The sequence below is a fragment of the Podarcis vaucheri genome, assembly GCF_965113315.1.
Source record: "Podarcis vaucheri genome assembly, chromosome: 16".
Taxonomy (NCBI): domain Eukaryota; kingdom Metazoa; phylum Chordata; class Lepidosauria; order Squamata; family Lacertidae; genus Podarcis; species Podarcis vaucheri.
Window position 1 is genome coordinate 4,791,882 of NC_138754.1, and position 16,610 is coordinate 4,808,491.

The window sequence follows — 16,610 nt, forward strand, 5'->3', positions numbered from 1 at the left end:
GGATTCGTCTAAAAAGTGGTTTATTAGAGCCCTTTGCCTTGGGCAGATATCCATCCGTACAAGCACTTCACTACGATATGAAAACATGTTCTGTGAGCTCAGTTACAGCTGGGAAACAAAGATCGAGATGCAATGGTGTGACTTGGCAGAGTAACCCACAAACTCCCCTGTACAGTGTTTCCTTCTGGGCTAGTGTGTTTTCTGGGCATGTTTCAATAACCATTACACCACACCAACTCTTCCCTTGTTATTTTATCCACCGTCCCCACCATCATTCCTGATTGCTAGAGCCTTGTTGGTAGGGCTGTACCTGCCTAAGATCAGCAGAAAAGCTACTCAGAAATAGAAGTTCCCCTTCTCCAGTCCTTCAGGCCCTGTGCTCCTGTTCCGCTTTCTTCACTAAAAAAAACAAAAGCACCAGCACCCATCTACCTAATTGGAGACCATCCTGATCAACTTAAGTTTTGCACAAATCCAAAAGCAGACTCTATGGAGCAGAAGGCAAAGCTCCAAATAATGATGGTGACACAGACCCTCCAGATATCTCACGAAGATCTGGAGGTGTCTGGTTTGAAGGGAATGAATTAAACTTTGCCAGCTGGCCAATATGGTGGTGGGAGAGGGGGGGGAGGCACTCCCTAGCCAGAGAAATCCTCTCTCTGCTTTCTCCCAAACTCCCCTTTTGAATCAAAACGCCTTTTAGCACTTTAGTGACGGAAGACAAAAATCAGACAGAACTTTTTCTTTTAATAAAAGGACTGAGATGTTTTCCTTGGGTCGCGACTGCCTAGAATTTAAAGTGCGTACCAGTGAGGGCTTCCAGAGGCCCCCCTTAGTGAGAGGTCAGTGTGTGCAGATTGCTTTTTGCCCCCCCCCCACTCTGCTTTGCCTTGGGGAGGGAGCAACGTCTTAGATAGTTGATAGTCTATAGGTCAGGGAAGCAGCTAACCCACTTCTCGGAAGCATGGAACTGGAACCAGCCAGAGAGAGAAGAGGACAGAGGAAGGGAAGAGGCGCATTTCAGCAGTAGGGGGCGAGTCTGTTTCTGATTCACACGGACGGCACCGTTGGGCGGGTGATCTGCACAGAACTGGCAAGAGACACGTTGTTCAGGTAGTTGATGTTGAAGCAGTTGCTGCGGGCCTCGCCCTCCAACTGGGAACAACATTTCTTGGGGTCTTTCCACGTTTTCTTCTGGGAGCTGCAGAGTGCCACAATGAACTGGGATTTCTGCAGGGAGGAGAAATAACCACATCACGTTAAAGGATCAAGGATGTCAGTGTTACTCTCTTTTCTGAAACGGTGGGACATCATTGCCACCCATCACCACCTGTAGAGTCACAGGTCCCCATCCCTCGTTTATAGGCAGAGGAGGGAGGGGTGAAACAGAAGTTAAAAGTGGAACCCCTCGTGCTCAGCTCATACTAGGCTGCTCCTAAATCAAGAACCTTGCCAACAACCCCCCAACAACAACCCTTGCCTTGTTCTTTACAGATGAATAGCTGCTTCCTCCAACCGATTACTCACCACATCCTCAGCACACTGTGTCCTCTCACTGCCCTGCAACTTGCAACAGGGTTCTGTGATGTTCTGGACCAAAGCAGGGATGTTTTTCCTGGAGAACATGTGGAAAAGTTGGGGGGGTTGTAGTTATAAAAATATACTAATGGAAAATGCCCTGCAGATGGGCAAGGACGGTTAAACATTTATGCCACACATAAGTCTTGATCGACACGTCAGCCATTTCGGATGGCAAATTCTCTTCTTTCTTCCTTGAAATTTTCTATTATCTGTATTTAGAGACTGGCAACTCCATCAAATTTAAGTTTCCCTCATTCAGTTCACCATGTTTCCACATTAGCTTGCAAATATTTTTTTCCTTTAATGTCCTCACGAATGTTCATCAGAATTTCAGTGTGAATTTGTCCTAACATGCACATCTTTGCCAAGCAATTTCCTCTAGTATAATGCACACCTGTATGTTACATTCACTAAAATATGGGATTTTATTAGCATACTTCAACGAAATATTTGCAATTTTCTACACATTGCAAAATTTGAAGAAGCACGAATCTTGGCCGTGGTTCAATTCACATATCATTCCTGGAAGTGCAAATTGGGCTTATTTGAAAAAGCAAACAGGAGTGAAATTCTCTCCCATTCCTTCCTGTCTTCAGCTAATAAGACTACGTAGACTGGAGGAGGAGGATCTTGAACTGTAGACTGAGAATGGTTTGGGTAAGGGGGAGGAGAAGAGAGAAATCACTTTGGGTTTCAGCCACAAGGGGGAGCAACAACCCTAGGTCTGAATTAATTATCCAGCCTTCTTTAAATTAATTATTTCTGAACAGCACAGTTTAACTTTTTTGAAAGACACACACAAGGCTTGCTGCCTGCAAGGAAAATGTTGCTACCAGAGGTGGCTGCAATCTCCGCAATCTGTATTCCGCCCAGTTGGAATAACAGTCATTGCATCTTTATACCGCTTGCTACTGACAGATGCCCTTTTCACACTCCCACCCCACCCGCCACCAGTATAGGAATTCTTAAACACACTTTTTCTAGCCGGAGAAGTGCATGGCACAAATAAGAAAACCAAACTTCTCCAACCTCCCCTGCAATCTACTTCCCGACAGCCCAGCAGAAACCTGAAGCCCTCTTGATATTCCACTGCCCTCAGAAGTTTGGGAGTTCTGTGTGACAGCCCCTAAGTCAAGGAATTCCCTCCCCACAGAACTGCGTCCAGCACCAACATTATGCAGTTTCTGCCATGTATTGGAAGAAGATGCACCTTCCAAACCTGGTCTTTGATACCTGATACAGTGGTACCTCAGGTTAAGTACTTAATTCGTTCCGGAGGTCTGTACTTAACCTGAAACTGTTCTTAACCTGAAGCACCACTTTAGCTAATGGGGCCTCCTGCTGCCGCTGAGCTGCCGCTGCACAATTTCTGTTCTCATCCTGAAGCAAAGTTCTTAACCTGAAGCACTATTTCTGGGTTAGCGGAGTCTGTAACCTGAAGCGTATGTAACCTGAGGTACCACTGTATATATCTTTACAAGAGCCACCCTTTTCCAGTAACTGCCATTTGTTGGAAACTGTTTGTGATACTGAACTTTAAATTGCTGTAGCTCGACCGGGGACCTGAAGGGGAAGGGCAGGTAAGTAACTGAAACGGAATAAATAGCCATACTTACTGCTTGGTGAGAAGCGTGAATTGGCCACAGAGCGAGTCCAGGAGGTCTGGGGTGACCTGACCGAGGTTGACCTGTTGAATTTCCTGGTCGTAGGCTGGGTATGGAGCCAAATTGGCAAAGCAACCATAACGGGCCTCCCCTGCAGGGACTTTACAGCAGAAGTGTGGCCTGGTCTTCACAGAGAACTCCTGTTTGCAGTACTGGGTCAGAACCTTTTCCCACTGGAAAGCAAAGCAAAACAAAACAGGGGGAGGTCATGAGAGAGAGACAACCTCTAGAGGTGAACGAAAACCCACCAGTTTCTTGCAGCTCCTTGCGGTCTACCAATCTTAAGTTCAGTTCTCTACAGTCCTCATGAAAATTCGCCAGCCCTTTCATTTCAGTTTCTTCCTAATATGTACATTTTTGTATGCTACGTATGTGTTTGCAATTTCCCCAATACAAAGCATTTTTGCATTTGCTAATATGGACCATTATATGCACAATTTACGCATCTGTGTACCCGTTCCTTGGTTGGAAGAAGCGACAAACTTCCCAACGGTTAGCCTGCAGGGCTGCAAAATTCCAAAATGCCACACTGGGTGTTACCCCCAAATCAAGGACAAATCCTTCATTGTGAACTGCTCAGATACTTTGGCTGCACGGGAGAGGCAGCTTGTGTTCGAAACAGACCATAAATCATGGCATGCTGGGAGAGAAAGGGATGCTGGGAAAAGACCCAAGCAGGAGATTCCAGGAGTCCCTCCTGACTCACTCACTCACCCCTTTGCGGGCACAGCCGGCATCCTCCTTTCGGCAACATTTCTTAAACTCATTTTCCAAGCGGTTCACAGCCTGGGCTCGGCGCACCAGCCAGCCAAAATGTGACTCTGGGAAGATGCTGGCCAGGTAGGTGGGACGGAATTTACGCAGCTTGCAAATATTTTTGATGTTGGCGCTGGTGGGCTCTCCAGGAGGAAAGGTGACCTCGAGAAGCTTCAGTGTGTTGACCTGCTCCGAGGGTTTGCACTGGGAAGGATTGCTGCAGGTGACCGGCTGTGATGGACCTTGACCATCAGAGCTCTTGAAGTCATAATTCGGGAAAAGGGAATCCTCGTCAAAGCAGCGATCCCGGCTGGCACCTTCCAGCATGCAGCAGTGGTAAGGCCTGGTCTTTATCGAGAATTCCGTGTCGCAGAACTGCTCCAGAACATCTGACCACTGGAGCAGGGTGGGGAGAGATGAATGCGTCAATCAGATGGCTAACCAGAGTTTTTATCATCTGGGCCCAAACTCAAGAGTCTGCTTTTGATACCACATATCTGTCTGTCTGTCCTGGGATGTGCAAGGAGGCAGCAGACTGAGAAGAGGACAGATTTTGGCTGTGTAAAGCTGGGGTCAGGAAACTTTCAGCAAGGGGCCGGTCCACTGTACCTCAGACCTTGTGGGGGGCCAGACTATATTTTGGGGGGGGGGGTGATGCAAAAGCACCACGAGCCCCGGTAGCTGCTTACCTGTGTCTTGAGAGCGGCAGGGGCTGGTGGCAATGGGACGATGAGCCGTGTGCGAAAGGGCTCAGGAGAGGGGCTACTTAAAATGGCGGCCTCTCAAGCGCTGGTGCTGCTGGCACTAACAAAGCCCAGCCCCCTTCCTCCTCTAGGCAGGGCGGGGAGAAGCCAGGAGGAGGGAGGGAGGAGTGGCTGCCACTGCCGCCATGTGAGGGAGAGGGAAAGAACGTGCGCACTGGCGATCCATGTGATGATTCCCAGACTGTCCACGGGCTGGATACAGAAGGCAATTGGGCCTTATCCGGCCCACGGGCCTTAGTTTGCTAACCCATGGTGTAAAGAGTGACTTTGCCTCAACCACAGCATGCCCTACCAACACATCTGGAGGGAGAGGTGAAGCAGCTTCAAAAGCCAACCTTGTGAGACCAAAGCTGTGCAAAGGTGTGTGGGCCCCCAAATGCCCTTTGAAAGGAGTCCCACTAGAGTCCCACAGAGTCTCGGCTTTATGCTCCAACCTTTGAAAAGCTGAGGGTGCATCATACAAAGGCATTGTTGGCCTTCACAACTAGTGCAGTATCTGAGCATGTCACAACCAACACCGAGGGGTATGCTGCTATACTACATACACACAGCCCAGACAAAATCTCATCAGATCTCAGTTGTATAGAAGTCACCTTTTACAGAATAGAATACCTCTCTGCGTTCCTCTTACTGCATGAGGAAAAACGATGGCCTGGCCACAGACGGTCTCAACCCTGATAATAGCATAAGATTAACAAATTTGGGGTGAGAATGATCAGACCTTAGAGACTGGGATTGAGCCAACTATCCCTTTTTAAAAAGGTTTTGACCAAAATGCTCCCTAGGGCATGTTCAGCACCCACAAAATCCATGCATGCAAGACTCTTCCTGCCTTTTAAAAAAAACAGTGGAAAGAATTCAAGCTCAAAACCAGTCTTTCCAAGGAGAGATAAAGAGTCGGACATGACTAGATGACTAAACAACAACAAAAATATGCCTAAGAGCAGCAGCCCCTGCCCCCACAAGGCCCCCGTATTACAGAAGTTGCCGTATTTGTCAGACCAACAGTGACAATGGTAGATCAGATGTCGGACTGCAACTCCAATCAACCCTTATTCAGCATGGCTGGATGATGGTGGGAGCTGGATTCGGGCAACAACTGGAGGGCCACAGATGTTTCCCAACCCTGATAGACACGTAAGATTTACAGATCTGGGCTGAGAACTGTCAGCCTGCAGAGACTGGGACCGAACCAACAGTCCCTTTTTAAACGTTTTCACCAAAATTCTCAATAGGGTGATATCAACACCGACAAGGCGTAGAAGAAAGGTTTTTTAGACTTTCCCAAAAATATAAATAAATGGTGAAAAGAATTCAAGCTCAAAACCAGTTTTCCAAAGAGCGGCTAGGAACATAATGTGTCTTAGGAGTTGCAGCTCCTGCCTTGTAATGTACCTAAGAAAAGTGCGCCCGTTATCACAGCAATGTCATTTTTGTCAGACCAGGAACAACAACGGTAGCAACTCACCACACTCTGACAGCAATGGAGTTTCTCGCTGTCGGCCAGCTTGCAGCACTGGCCCACCCCGGACTCCATGTTGTTGAGGGCATCTCCCTGGCGGCTGAGGTGACCGAAACCCGTCTGGGGCACATTCCAGGGCCCGTAGTAGAGCTTCCTCCTCCCTTCATTGCAGATGTTGCCAATATTACTGATGTTAGGTTGGGCAGGTGGGAATTCGTCCAGTCTGTAGCGAGGGGGGAGCCGGGTGCACCCCAAGGCACTGCTGCAGCCGGGCCTCCTGCCCCTTGGGCTGAGGGGGGAGGATAACCGCGTCTGGGGCTCCCCATTGACTAGCAGCGGGAGATCAAACTCTGGGGAAGAGGAGAGGGATAGAAATCAAACAAGGCGCACTCACACCTCACACGCATTAGCTGGGAAGTGCCCGTTTTGAAACTAAACCTTAAAATATTTCTAATTTTTTCTTTTATTAGCTTGGAGACAGGGGAAGTATAAGTCTATGAACGTTCTTTCTTACTCTATGGGAAATTTCGTTATCAGTTGCCATGTACAGATAAATACAGGTGTTTGAGAATTTCCGAGACATCAGCAGTCATTATTTGGGTCACTGTTTGACGAAACATTTCCCTTCGGACTTACAAAACAATAAGATAGACATAGTAGATTCGTAGAATTGTAGAGTTGGAAGGAATCATGAGGCTCAAACCCTGAAATTAGGAGTCTCATGCTGTACTGACTGAGCTACCCCAGGTTGGTATTACCTATTCAAAACAAATACATCAATCTGTTCCTGTACAATTCTCTCTTCTTGCACAGCCCAAGGTTTTCTGAATAACCTTTTCCTGGAGAAACTGGCCCCAATCCCCAGCATGGATTGTAATTAGAATGGAGAACCTTGAACCCTCACCTCCCAGTTCATCATTATCTAGTGTCCTCTGAAGCAGAACTTCCCGTGGGATCTCGGCCGGAGGGATTTCCTCTTGGAGAATTGGCTTCCCAAGTTCAATAACTAAAAGAGAGAATTGGGAAGGAGGGATTAGAAGATGTTTTTAAGCAACAACAACATTGTTTACTGAATTGATACCCCTGCCTTTCATCTCTAAGGATTCCAGGGTGGCAAACAGACACACAATTTAAAAACAAAGCAAAAAAACGTTGTAAAACAGAACATTCTAAAAAAGAATTAAAAACAGTTTCAGTTGAAAACATGCTTCCATCTAACAATCATGGGGTTGCCAGGACCTATATCAGCAAAGTCAAACTAGATCCAGCATCACAAATTCCCCCCCCCCCTTATTTAATTTGGGACTTCTCAAGAGCATATAGTCTTGGTTTGCAAGGACAAAAGAAAGTTTGGCAAAAAGCAATAGCTATGGGACAGATCACCTGCTTGGCATGCAGAAGTTCCCAAGTTCAATTCCTGACATCTCTAGGTAGGGCTGGGAATTCCCCCTGCCTGAAACACTGGAAAGCCTCTGTCGGGCATTTGTAAACAATACTGAGCTAGAGGGACCAATGTTCTGACTCGGCATAGGCAGCTTCCTAACTTTTCTCCTTCCTATCTTTTTTCAGAACCATGAGGACTGGAGCCTTACTTTATTTTAAAGGGGGAGTGCCATGGCTCAGTAGCAGGTACGCTGAACCGCAACTCCAGAGTGGAAGTGGTGTGTTGATCAGGAAGCTGCACAAATACCAAAACAATAATTGTACCCCGTACTGGAGAATTCAGGACTTGGCCCCCAGGGCATCAAGACCTAATTAAAACAAGTAACCATAGCACAAGAACGTGACTTCCTTAATATTTGACTTAAGCCATGTGGCCACTCTGCCCAGATTTGGTTGGGGCAGAGCTCAAACAGAAGGTAGACTTTGATTGGGGCCGGTCCTACTATTAGATGTGGCTGCCTCTGGTGGCAGGTAGACAGTGGCAAGGAGGTGTTGGCCCCGAGTTTCCGCGTGAGCAGTGGAGGATTTCAATGGGTTTACTCTGAGCAGGATTAACACTGAACACACAACCCCAATATTTTAAATTGTTTTGCCCAGGGGCCTCATTGTGTGGGATAGAATTTATTTTTTTTAAGTAGATTTGGAAATCAGAATATAAAAATGATTTAGCACACATCGCTAGCTCCAGCAAAATTGCTTTTACGGACAGGAAGGCCAGCCATGTGTTGCCAGAACCAAGTCTTTCTTGCTACGGTTAATCAGCCTGGTTAATCAACTTCCTCTTGTCAATTACAAGCACAGTTCTCATGGATGAGTAAGCACAATCAATTCCAAAAGAAGAGGAAGTCAATACACTCTGCCACCCGCTAATTAACACTTGCGGCAATGATGGAAGTCTGGGTCGCTCCATGGGGCCAGTTTCCTGGGCAGACTCAGCCTGACTACCTTATCTGTCTCGTACATATTTTGTCCTTGACTTCCTGTGAAGGTTTCTACCCATTATTTTGCAGCATGGCTCCTGCAGCTTCAAAAACAGGTACTAGACAGGCAGAGATTCTACAGGTACAGCAATTGGGGGGGGGGGCGGAGAGAGAGAAATGGCCCCTGTTGAGTTCTTCAGCTCCACATCTGACAGGCCACACAGATGCTTCTCTACCCCTCATCCAGCGATATGTGCTATATGACATCACCACATTCAACATTTCATCGCAAGTCTCTGGCAAATGTGTGTCCTCCCATGTAATCTTCTTCTTTGGAGATCACTCCTAGTCAAGTAAGATAGTCTTCCATAAACACAGTATCACATTGTGTAGGGTGTCAATAGTAACCAGGGAGGAAGGAGAAGATTGCTGCATACACACCATACATTTTAAGCATACTCCCCCCCCCCCAAGAATCCTGGAAACTGTAGTTTACCTGAACACAGAACTGTAATTCCCAGCACCCTTAACAAACTACAGTTCCCGGGATTCTTTGTGGGGAGTGGTGTACTTTAAATGCATTTATGATGAGTCTAGTTGGTTTACGAACATAACGAGAAAAGCCAGCTTATTCTACTGGTCTTGCAGGGTGGCGTTGCCATTGTGGCAGGGAAAAGTCCTCTGGCATCAAGAGCTGCTTTAAGTTCTCTGCAAATAATGGCCTCAGAATCCACTCCCTGCCTAGGGAAGGTAAATATTGTATCATGCATGCCGAGAGAATGAGATCTAGAGGAAGCCACCCACCACAAGGTCTTGGGCTGCACCCGACATATGCATTCTTAACATGTACACCCCTTTTCAAAACAAATAACAGTTTACTCTCACAGTCAGCGCAGCGCTTTTGTACAGTTTGCACAGCCAAAATCCCTGCTGGCTGCTCCTCACGGCAAAAGAATGGCAGGCTGGTTGCACCATCATACCCTCACATCAAGGGAGGGGGTTCTAGGTTTGGTATGGACAGACTTTAGGTTTGTGGTATCTACTTTGTGGTGTGTGGGTTTTTTGTTTTGTTTTGTTTTAACTAAAAAACCCCGAAGTTCAACAACAAGAGACAGGTGCACAATAGAGACTGAGCCTAGTGGACATATGCTAAGAATTAAGGAACAAGGGTGTCTCTGGGCATGTACTGAGACCAGATGGTCAGTACTAGAATCAAGATAAGAAGTCCTTCCTTTCAAAATTCTACTTCTGGTCACCCTACCACCGAGCGTTCTTTTTCAGCATCTAATAGGGGGTGTTGGTGTTTGGGTCATTCTTGTTGCGGATCAGGAGCTCTTGCTGAACTACTGCAAATCACCCAGTAGACCATGATAGACCTGCGCTGCTCCCAAGGATGCTACTGTTGAAAAGGTCTCTGTAGCCAATTGTTTATGCCGTGCAAGGAGCCTGACCACACTGATGCTTTCAAACATCCCAGGTGATAAATAGCAGAAACTTCACTTCCTTCCTTCCCCGCAAGCCAGCTTGTCCTCCAAGCAATCACCAAGAAACAACAGACCTTCCAAAAGGAACAACCAGCTTCTGCACTCCCTTTGTTTACATTGAGGTTTGGGGGAACATGCAGTGCATGGTGGAAAATCAGAGCCACTGCGCTCCACTAGACAGAGAACTAAGCTTGGAGACCTCAGAGGCCTGGATCCCAGGGCTTGGCTCTGCCATGGGACAAATTATCCAATGCCTCAGCCTCAGTTTTCCTCATATGCAAAATGGGAACATCTGTAGTGGCCTATCAGAAAGGGTTATTGTGAGGCACTGTTTTGGGTTCTGGGTTTTAAATTTTTGGTTGGGACACACACATGCATTTTGGGAGGGCTATATTTTCTCTGTAACTCAAGATACACACAGCATCTTGGACACAGCAGTTGCAGCACTATTCTTTACAATCTATTATGTTATGGTATGTGTCCCTTCAATCCAGAGTTGTTCTTGTATCTGATACTACTTCTTCTTTTCCCCCTCTTTTTTTTTTTTTGCAGAGGGAAGGAATTGTTTAAATTTTAAAACATTGCAACACAATTTGGCTGGAAAAAACCAACACCAAACAAGACGACAGATTTCACAAGGTTAATCAGGAGATTTTTCAGATCCAAGGCCAGTGTCACATTTTTTTCCCAGTTAAAGCTACCGAAAACCATGATTTATCGCCCAGTTGTGCTAGATTTCACAATGCCTAGAGTGTTTGGGGTTTTTTGCCCGAAGGCCTTTAAAAAAATTATCAAATACTTAAGAGGGTCAGCAAGTGTGTAAATAATTGGTTTTTGGTTCCAAATCACAAGACTGATGATAGATGTGTTGTTTTGAAGCCTTATGCAGCTTGAGCCACTAAGACAACAGCAGTTCTGAAACACGATTAAGGAAAGAGAGGAACAATGTTGATTGATTTGGGAGCACCCAGCGACACAAATAAACATAAAAAGATAAAGTAGAGGCTGTGAATAGCCTCTGGATCTGTGCTCAGAGAATAAAATGAGAGCCGTCTTAAAATTTCAAAAGTTAGGGAGACCCAAACCTTTGAGAAAACTGAGGTAGATTGCAGGCCTCAGAATGGCTCAATCTTTGATTTACATCTCAACAACGTTCAGGGATTCTGAAGGAGATAACAGGGGTTAGCGTCTATAAAACACAAAAGGGGCTCGTGTGTGTGTGTTTGTGTATGTGTACAGTATGCTGAAAATTCTATTGCCTGTGTATTCATACACCCTACATTTAAAGCACACAAACCACTAATAACCCCACGAAGTGTAGTTTGCCAACTCACAAAGCTACAATCCCCAGAACCCTAAACAAACTACAGTTTCCTCAGTGTGGGGGTGTGCCTGAAATGTGTGGTGCCTGTGCAGCCAGTGGTTTTTCCCTGCAGTGACAATAAGGTACTCTCTCTGAAACAGCTGGAAGGTGGGGGAGAATAGGCAGTTTCAGAGAAGACTTGCAGAAGCAGGGAAGGACCCAGAAATTTAAAATGTCGTCCCCCTACTTGCTTTATAGGAGTGTGGCACTATCACACATAAGGCTGTGTACACGCCATACATTTAAAGCACATGGCTCTCCCCACCCACACACATAAGGCTGTGTACACGCCATACATCCCCACCCACAACTCCTGGGAACTATAGTTTCTCAAGGATGCTTGGAATCATGGGGCTGTAAGGGGGCAAACTACATTTCCCACGATTGTGTTTATGAGCGAGGGTGTTAATAGAGGAATAAATGTGCTTTAAAAGTATGGTGCGTATGCAGTCTAATGCACCAGTTGTTCCCGGCTAACAGGCAGCACGGAGGGCACGAGGAAAGTGCCAACCTGAAGCGCACTGCCGCCATGCCAGCTTGCAGATCTCACTCAGCAGCTGTCACCTTGCCCTGCACACATCTGCCCTAGTTTGCAACAGGGAAAGGGAGGTCAGGAAACAAGTAAGCAAGCAAGGTCCCAACTTGTCATAGTTAGTGATGGGTTCTTGAGTAGGCTTACCTTCGGGAGCAAGAGTGGCGGATTGCGCCAGGACTAGCCAAGAGGCCAGGAAAAGGACCAGCTTCTTCATAGCCTTCCCGAGTCAGGTGGAGTCTGGCTTCTCTCAGGGGTTGTGACTCCAGGTGGTTCCTCTCTGCTCCTTCTTCTTGCCTGAGCTGCTGTTGCTGACGGTTTGCTGGCTGCTGCTGTGCTCTTTTATAAGGCTGGAGACTGGCAGGCGAAAACTGAGTCATCGGCTGACGTAGGGAGACACGCCCTGGGTGCTCATGAGCCAGCAACCCACTACCACCAAAACCACAACTGAAGGGGGTGGTGCAGAAGGAAAGAAAAACAGAGGCATTTTCCTCCTCCTCCTCCTCCTCTCTCTGCCCCCTCCTCAGCCTCAAGCCCAGCCATGATTCCTTATTAAGGATCAGGTTTCAAAGCAACTGCTAACAGATAAATAAAAGAGGAAGGGAGAACATTCACCGCCGATTATGAAATTATCACCAGACCATTTCATAATACAGTACAAAGGAGTTGGGGGAGGTGATGAATACACCCTAATGCAAATCTGTTTAAAGAATGTGTTTGACTTTAGGGTTTTAAAAAACAACAACCCACAAGCAAACCAGTTCTGTTTTATCCTTTCATCATGTTGCAGCTGATCTCTTTGTTGCAGAGACCCACCTGGTGGTGCAGGAGAAAGACTCAAAATATGTAAATAATGTCTCTTCCCAACTCCCAACTCCACTCCCTACAAAATCAGGCAGTGCTTCTGAATAAAAAAACATGCAGTTGGGGACAGTCCATAGTGCAGAGGTGAAGCATCCGTTTTGCATGCAGAACGGCCCAGGCTCAAACCCTTGAATTTCCCGGTACAGTGGTACCTCGAGTTAAGAACTTAATTTGTTCTGGAGGTCCGTTCTTAACCTGAAACTGTTCTTAACCTGTAGCACCACTTTAACTAATGGGGCCTCCAGCTGCCACTGCTGTGCGATTTCTGTTCATCCTGAAGCAATGTTCTTAACCCGAGGTACTATTTCTGCATTAGCGGTGTCTGTAGCCTGAAGCGTCTGTAACCCGAGGTACCACTGTACTGTAGCTTCCTGTTGTCCCGTTTAACTCAGAACCGCAAGGACTGGAATCTTAGTTTTAGGGGAAGGGCTGTGATACATCACAACATTGTTCCCCCCTTTCTGACCTTCAAAAATATTTTTTTACTTAAGATGCCAATGCTGACAGATCCAGTTGTGAGTTACAGTTTTCCAAAGAAGTCACCTCATCTCTCTGAGTCCCCGCTGGCCACCGCTGAATGTGCTTGCCTTGGCTGATGTATTTTCCCCACAAGTTGAGATCTCCTTTGGATCAAACTTTGCAAAGAAGAAGAAGAAAGTGTCTGGTCTGTTGATAGTGAAATGTCAACACTGCTTTGCAGAAAAAGAAGCCAGACTCAGCAAAACACTGGTGACCTGGGGTTATGGCTGTCGTTTCACCGCAGGCCCTTTTTAGCATGCCTGAAATTCAGTCCCAACAGAAACAGTAGCTGCTGCTGCTGTAACTAGAAAACAAGACCCTGGCAACATCAAATGGTATATTTTAAGGGAGATAAGGCCTGCCCAGGCTTGCTAGAAGGGGATCTGTCATAGAACCAAGTGTAAGAAAATGCAACTCCTGATTCTTCTCTGTATTTGCAATTGGAACAAATGGTGGCAGACAGCTATGTGTGCTTGTGTTTGTGCTACACATAAAATCATCATGTTTGGGGGCATCTGGGTTTTTTGTTTGTTTTTTTACTTGTGTCCATAGTGGCTTGGAACTCACAGCTCAGGTGTTGTCTGAATGGTACAAGAAAGGTAAATCTCACATCAGTTTTATTCTACTTTTAACAGAGGAAATGGCCAAAAGACCAGTGTAAAATAAAAATGATGATGATTCCCTTGGACAGAGGAAGGTGTATATTCTGCATTTATAAGTTTAGCTGCAAATTGTGTGTTTCTAAGAGGCCCAGAATCAGCTCTCTCATTTACCACCATCACCAAATGAAAAAGTTTATCACCCTCAAGGCTGTGGAGAAGCTACGCTTGTAAAATTATGGCAATGAGTAGCAAAATCCCACTAACCTGAATAGGAGGCAGTGCTAGGTTTATTATGGTCAGTACTCTGGCTTAAGGTAAGGGTAAAGGGACCCCTGACCATTAGGTCCAGTCGTGGCCGACTCTGGGGTTGTGGTGCTCATCTCGCTTTATTGGCCGAGGGAGCCGGCGTACAGCTTCTCGGTCATGTGGCCAGCATGACTAAGCCGCTTCTGGCGAACCAGAGCAGCGCACGGAAACACTGTTTACCTTCCTGCCGGAGCGGTACCTATTTATCTACTTGCACTTTGACGTGCTTTCAAACTGCTAGGTTGGCAGGAGCAGGGACTGAGCAACAGGAGCTCACCCCGTCGTGGGGATTCGAACCGCTGACCTTCTGATCGGCAAGTCCTAGGCTCTGTGGTTTAACCCACAGTGCCACCAGCGTCCCAACTCTGCCTTAGTGGAAGTCAAAACAAATGATCTGGATATTATAGGCACATTTGGATTCTTGGGATCGTGAACAGCTTCTCCCTGAATTATGATCTATTTTGATTGTGTACATGTTAAAAATTGTTACAAAAACTAGGGTTCTGCTGCAGAATTATGATGAAAGAGCAAATTGTATACCTCTCCATTGGGGAAGGGTTGTAAGTCAAGTGATGGAACATCTGTTTTGCGTGCAAGAAGGCTCCAGATTCTGTCCACAGTGGCATTTACAGTTAGGGCTGGGAATATTTCCTACGTAAAACCCAGGAGAGCTGATGCCAGTCAGGGTAAACGTTACCAAGCTAGATATATCTACTTATAGGAACTGATTGCCTGGGGCTTCTCGTGGTGCTGGAGGGACATTTAGCACTCAAAAGGGTTTCTCAAACTTTGCTGAAACTTTACTCCCCTTCCAAACGGTTTGCTCAATCTTCCTGGACGGATCTCTTTACGCCCACAGCGGCACCACAAGCACCAACTGCTTAGTGGGTGAGCATGTGAAAGACCTCGTGAACGGCAGCATATCTCCCTGCCGCCTACGTGCCGAGATCTGTGGATCTGGGTAATAGGGCCAGCCCTACCCTGGAACAGAACGGAGATGGTCACCTCAGGGATCACATTTGGGTTGCCCTTGAAAGACATTCAGCAGGTTCCATTATGTATACCATAGTACAGCACCTTGGTTTCCAAACTCTTGGAAGTCGAACGTTTCAGTTTTCGAACGCCGAAAACCCAGAAGTAATTGCTTCAGTTTTCGAACGCTTTTCGGAAGTCGAATGTACCACGCGGCTTCCATATTGAGTTTTCCGTAAGCAAATGTTTCCGGAAATGCATGCTTCGGTTTTCAAATGTTTCGGAAGTCGAACGGTCTTCCGGAACAGATTACGTTTGAAAACTGAGGTATCACTGTATTTTAAAAATCATGCATTATATATTTTTTCAATCTATAGAGGGCGCCACTCGGATGTTTTACCCGAGGCAACCCACCTTGGCAGTGTGAGCAGTGGCTTTAAAAAAATGGTTAGACCTCAAAGGCTAGAAACTTGGGTGAATTGGGGTTTTGAAGTAAACAGGAACTGGCCTGGCAATGTCTAGTACCCAGAAACACAACCCTCCATATTGAGAGACAGGACACCTTTGCTAGGGCAGAAAAACAATGCACCAATTCGAAATTTGGTGATACTTCAGAATTCTTACATGTAACCTTCCTGCAATTTGAGTTTTTCTTCAGGTCTAATCATTTCTTTAAGCCACTAATGGAAATCATTCAGTACCTAACGGGTGTTCCTCCTTCCCTTAAAATCTAATAAGGTCCACAATTCAAGAGGGCTCAGGTCGCAGTGGTAGACTATGAGCCTTGTATGCCAAAATAATAATAATAATAATAATAATAATAATAATAATAATAATAATAATAATAATAAACATTTCAATCTGTGCAGGTCCAACTATAAAAGCACAGGGAAGGATGCCCTCTGTCAGAGACTCCGTAGCTGTTGTCAGTCAAAGGAAATGACGCTAGGTTTGATCAGGGGAGAGGAACAGTTTTCAGACCAAGGGCCACATTCCCATCTGGGCAACCTTTCAGGGGCCACACCTTAGTGGTGGGTGAGGCCTGAGGCAAAAGTTGGTGAACAATAAGCTAATTTCCATGTATGTGAAGCAGGGCTGGTCAGGGTGTGGACTAGGGAGATGGGGGATGGCTTCTGAGGTGGGAAGGGAGCTCAGTAGGGTCTAAAGGGCCAGGCATAGAGCCCTGGAGGGCCACCTTGTCCCTTGGGCACCAATAGACTGATCCAACCCAATAGCAGCTCCCTGTGTTCCTTGACTGGAAGATTGGAAAAGAAAGAAAGAGAGTGAGATTATACATCCAAATTTTCAGGGCGAGGGGAAATTAAAATAAAAAAGAGGATAACTGACGGGCTGAGAGCTTTCCTCACCCACCTCCTCC

The 16,610-nt window shown here is 46.3% G+C and overlaps 1 protein-coding gene across 1 annotated transcript; it reads right to left on the reverse strand.

The window, feature by feature from the left end:
- Positions 1-3: 3 nt before the first annotated feature.
- Positions 4-12,253, reverse strand: ECM1 (extracellular matrix protein 1). Its single transcript, XM_082202330.1, has 7 exons — positions 12,117-12,253; positions 7,132-7,233; positions 6,234-6,577; positions 3,960-4,397; positions 3,198-3,418; positions 1,528-1,615; positions 4-1,230 (listed from the first exon to the last, which is right to left on the reverse strand). The coding sequence occupies exons 1-7, from the start codon at positions 12,184-12,186 to the stop codon at positions 1,051-1,053; spliced, it is 1,443 nt and encodes a 480-aa protein (XP_082058456.1). The 5' UTR covers positions 12,187-12,253; the 3' UTR covers positions 4-1,050.
- Positions 12,254-16,610: the final 4,357 nt, after the last annotated feature.

Bases quoted from the DNA above. Each gene is read 5' to 3' on its own strand.
- ECM1 (XM_082202330.1), bottom strand. From the start codon at position 12,186: ATGAAGAAGCTGGTCCTTTTCCTGGCCTCTTGGCTAGTCCTGGCGCAA. The intron at 1,616-3,197 runs GTAAGTATGGCT...CATGTTCTCCAG, and splicing joins TTCACGCTTCTCACCAAGCA to GAAAAACATCCCTGCTTTGG. The intron at 1,231-1,527 runs GTGAGTAATCGG...TCCTCCCTGCAG, and splicing joins CACAGTGTGCTGAGGATGTG to AAATCCCAGTTCATTGTGGC.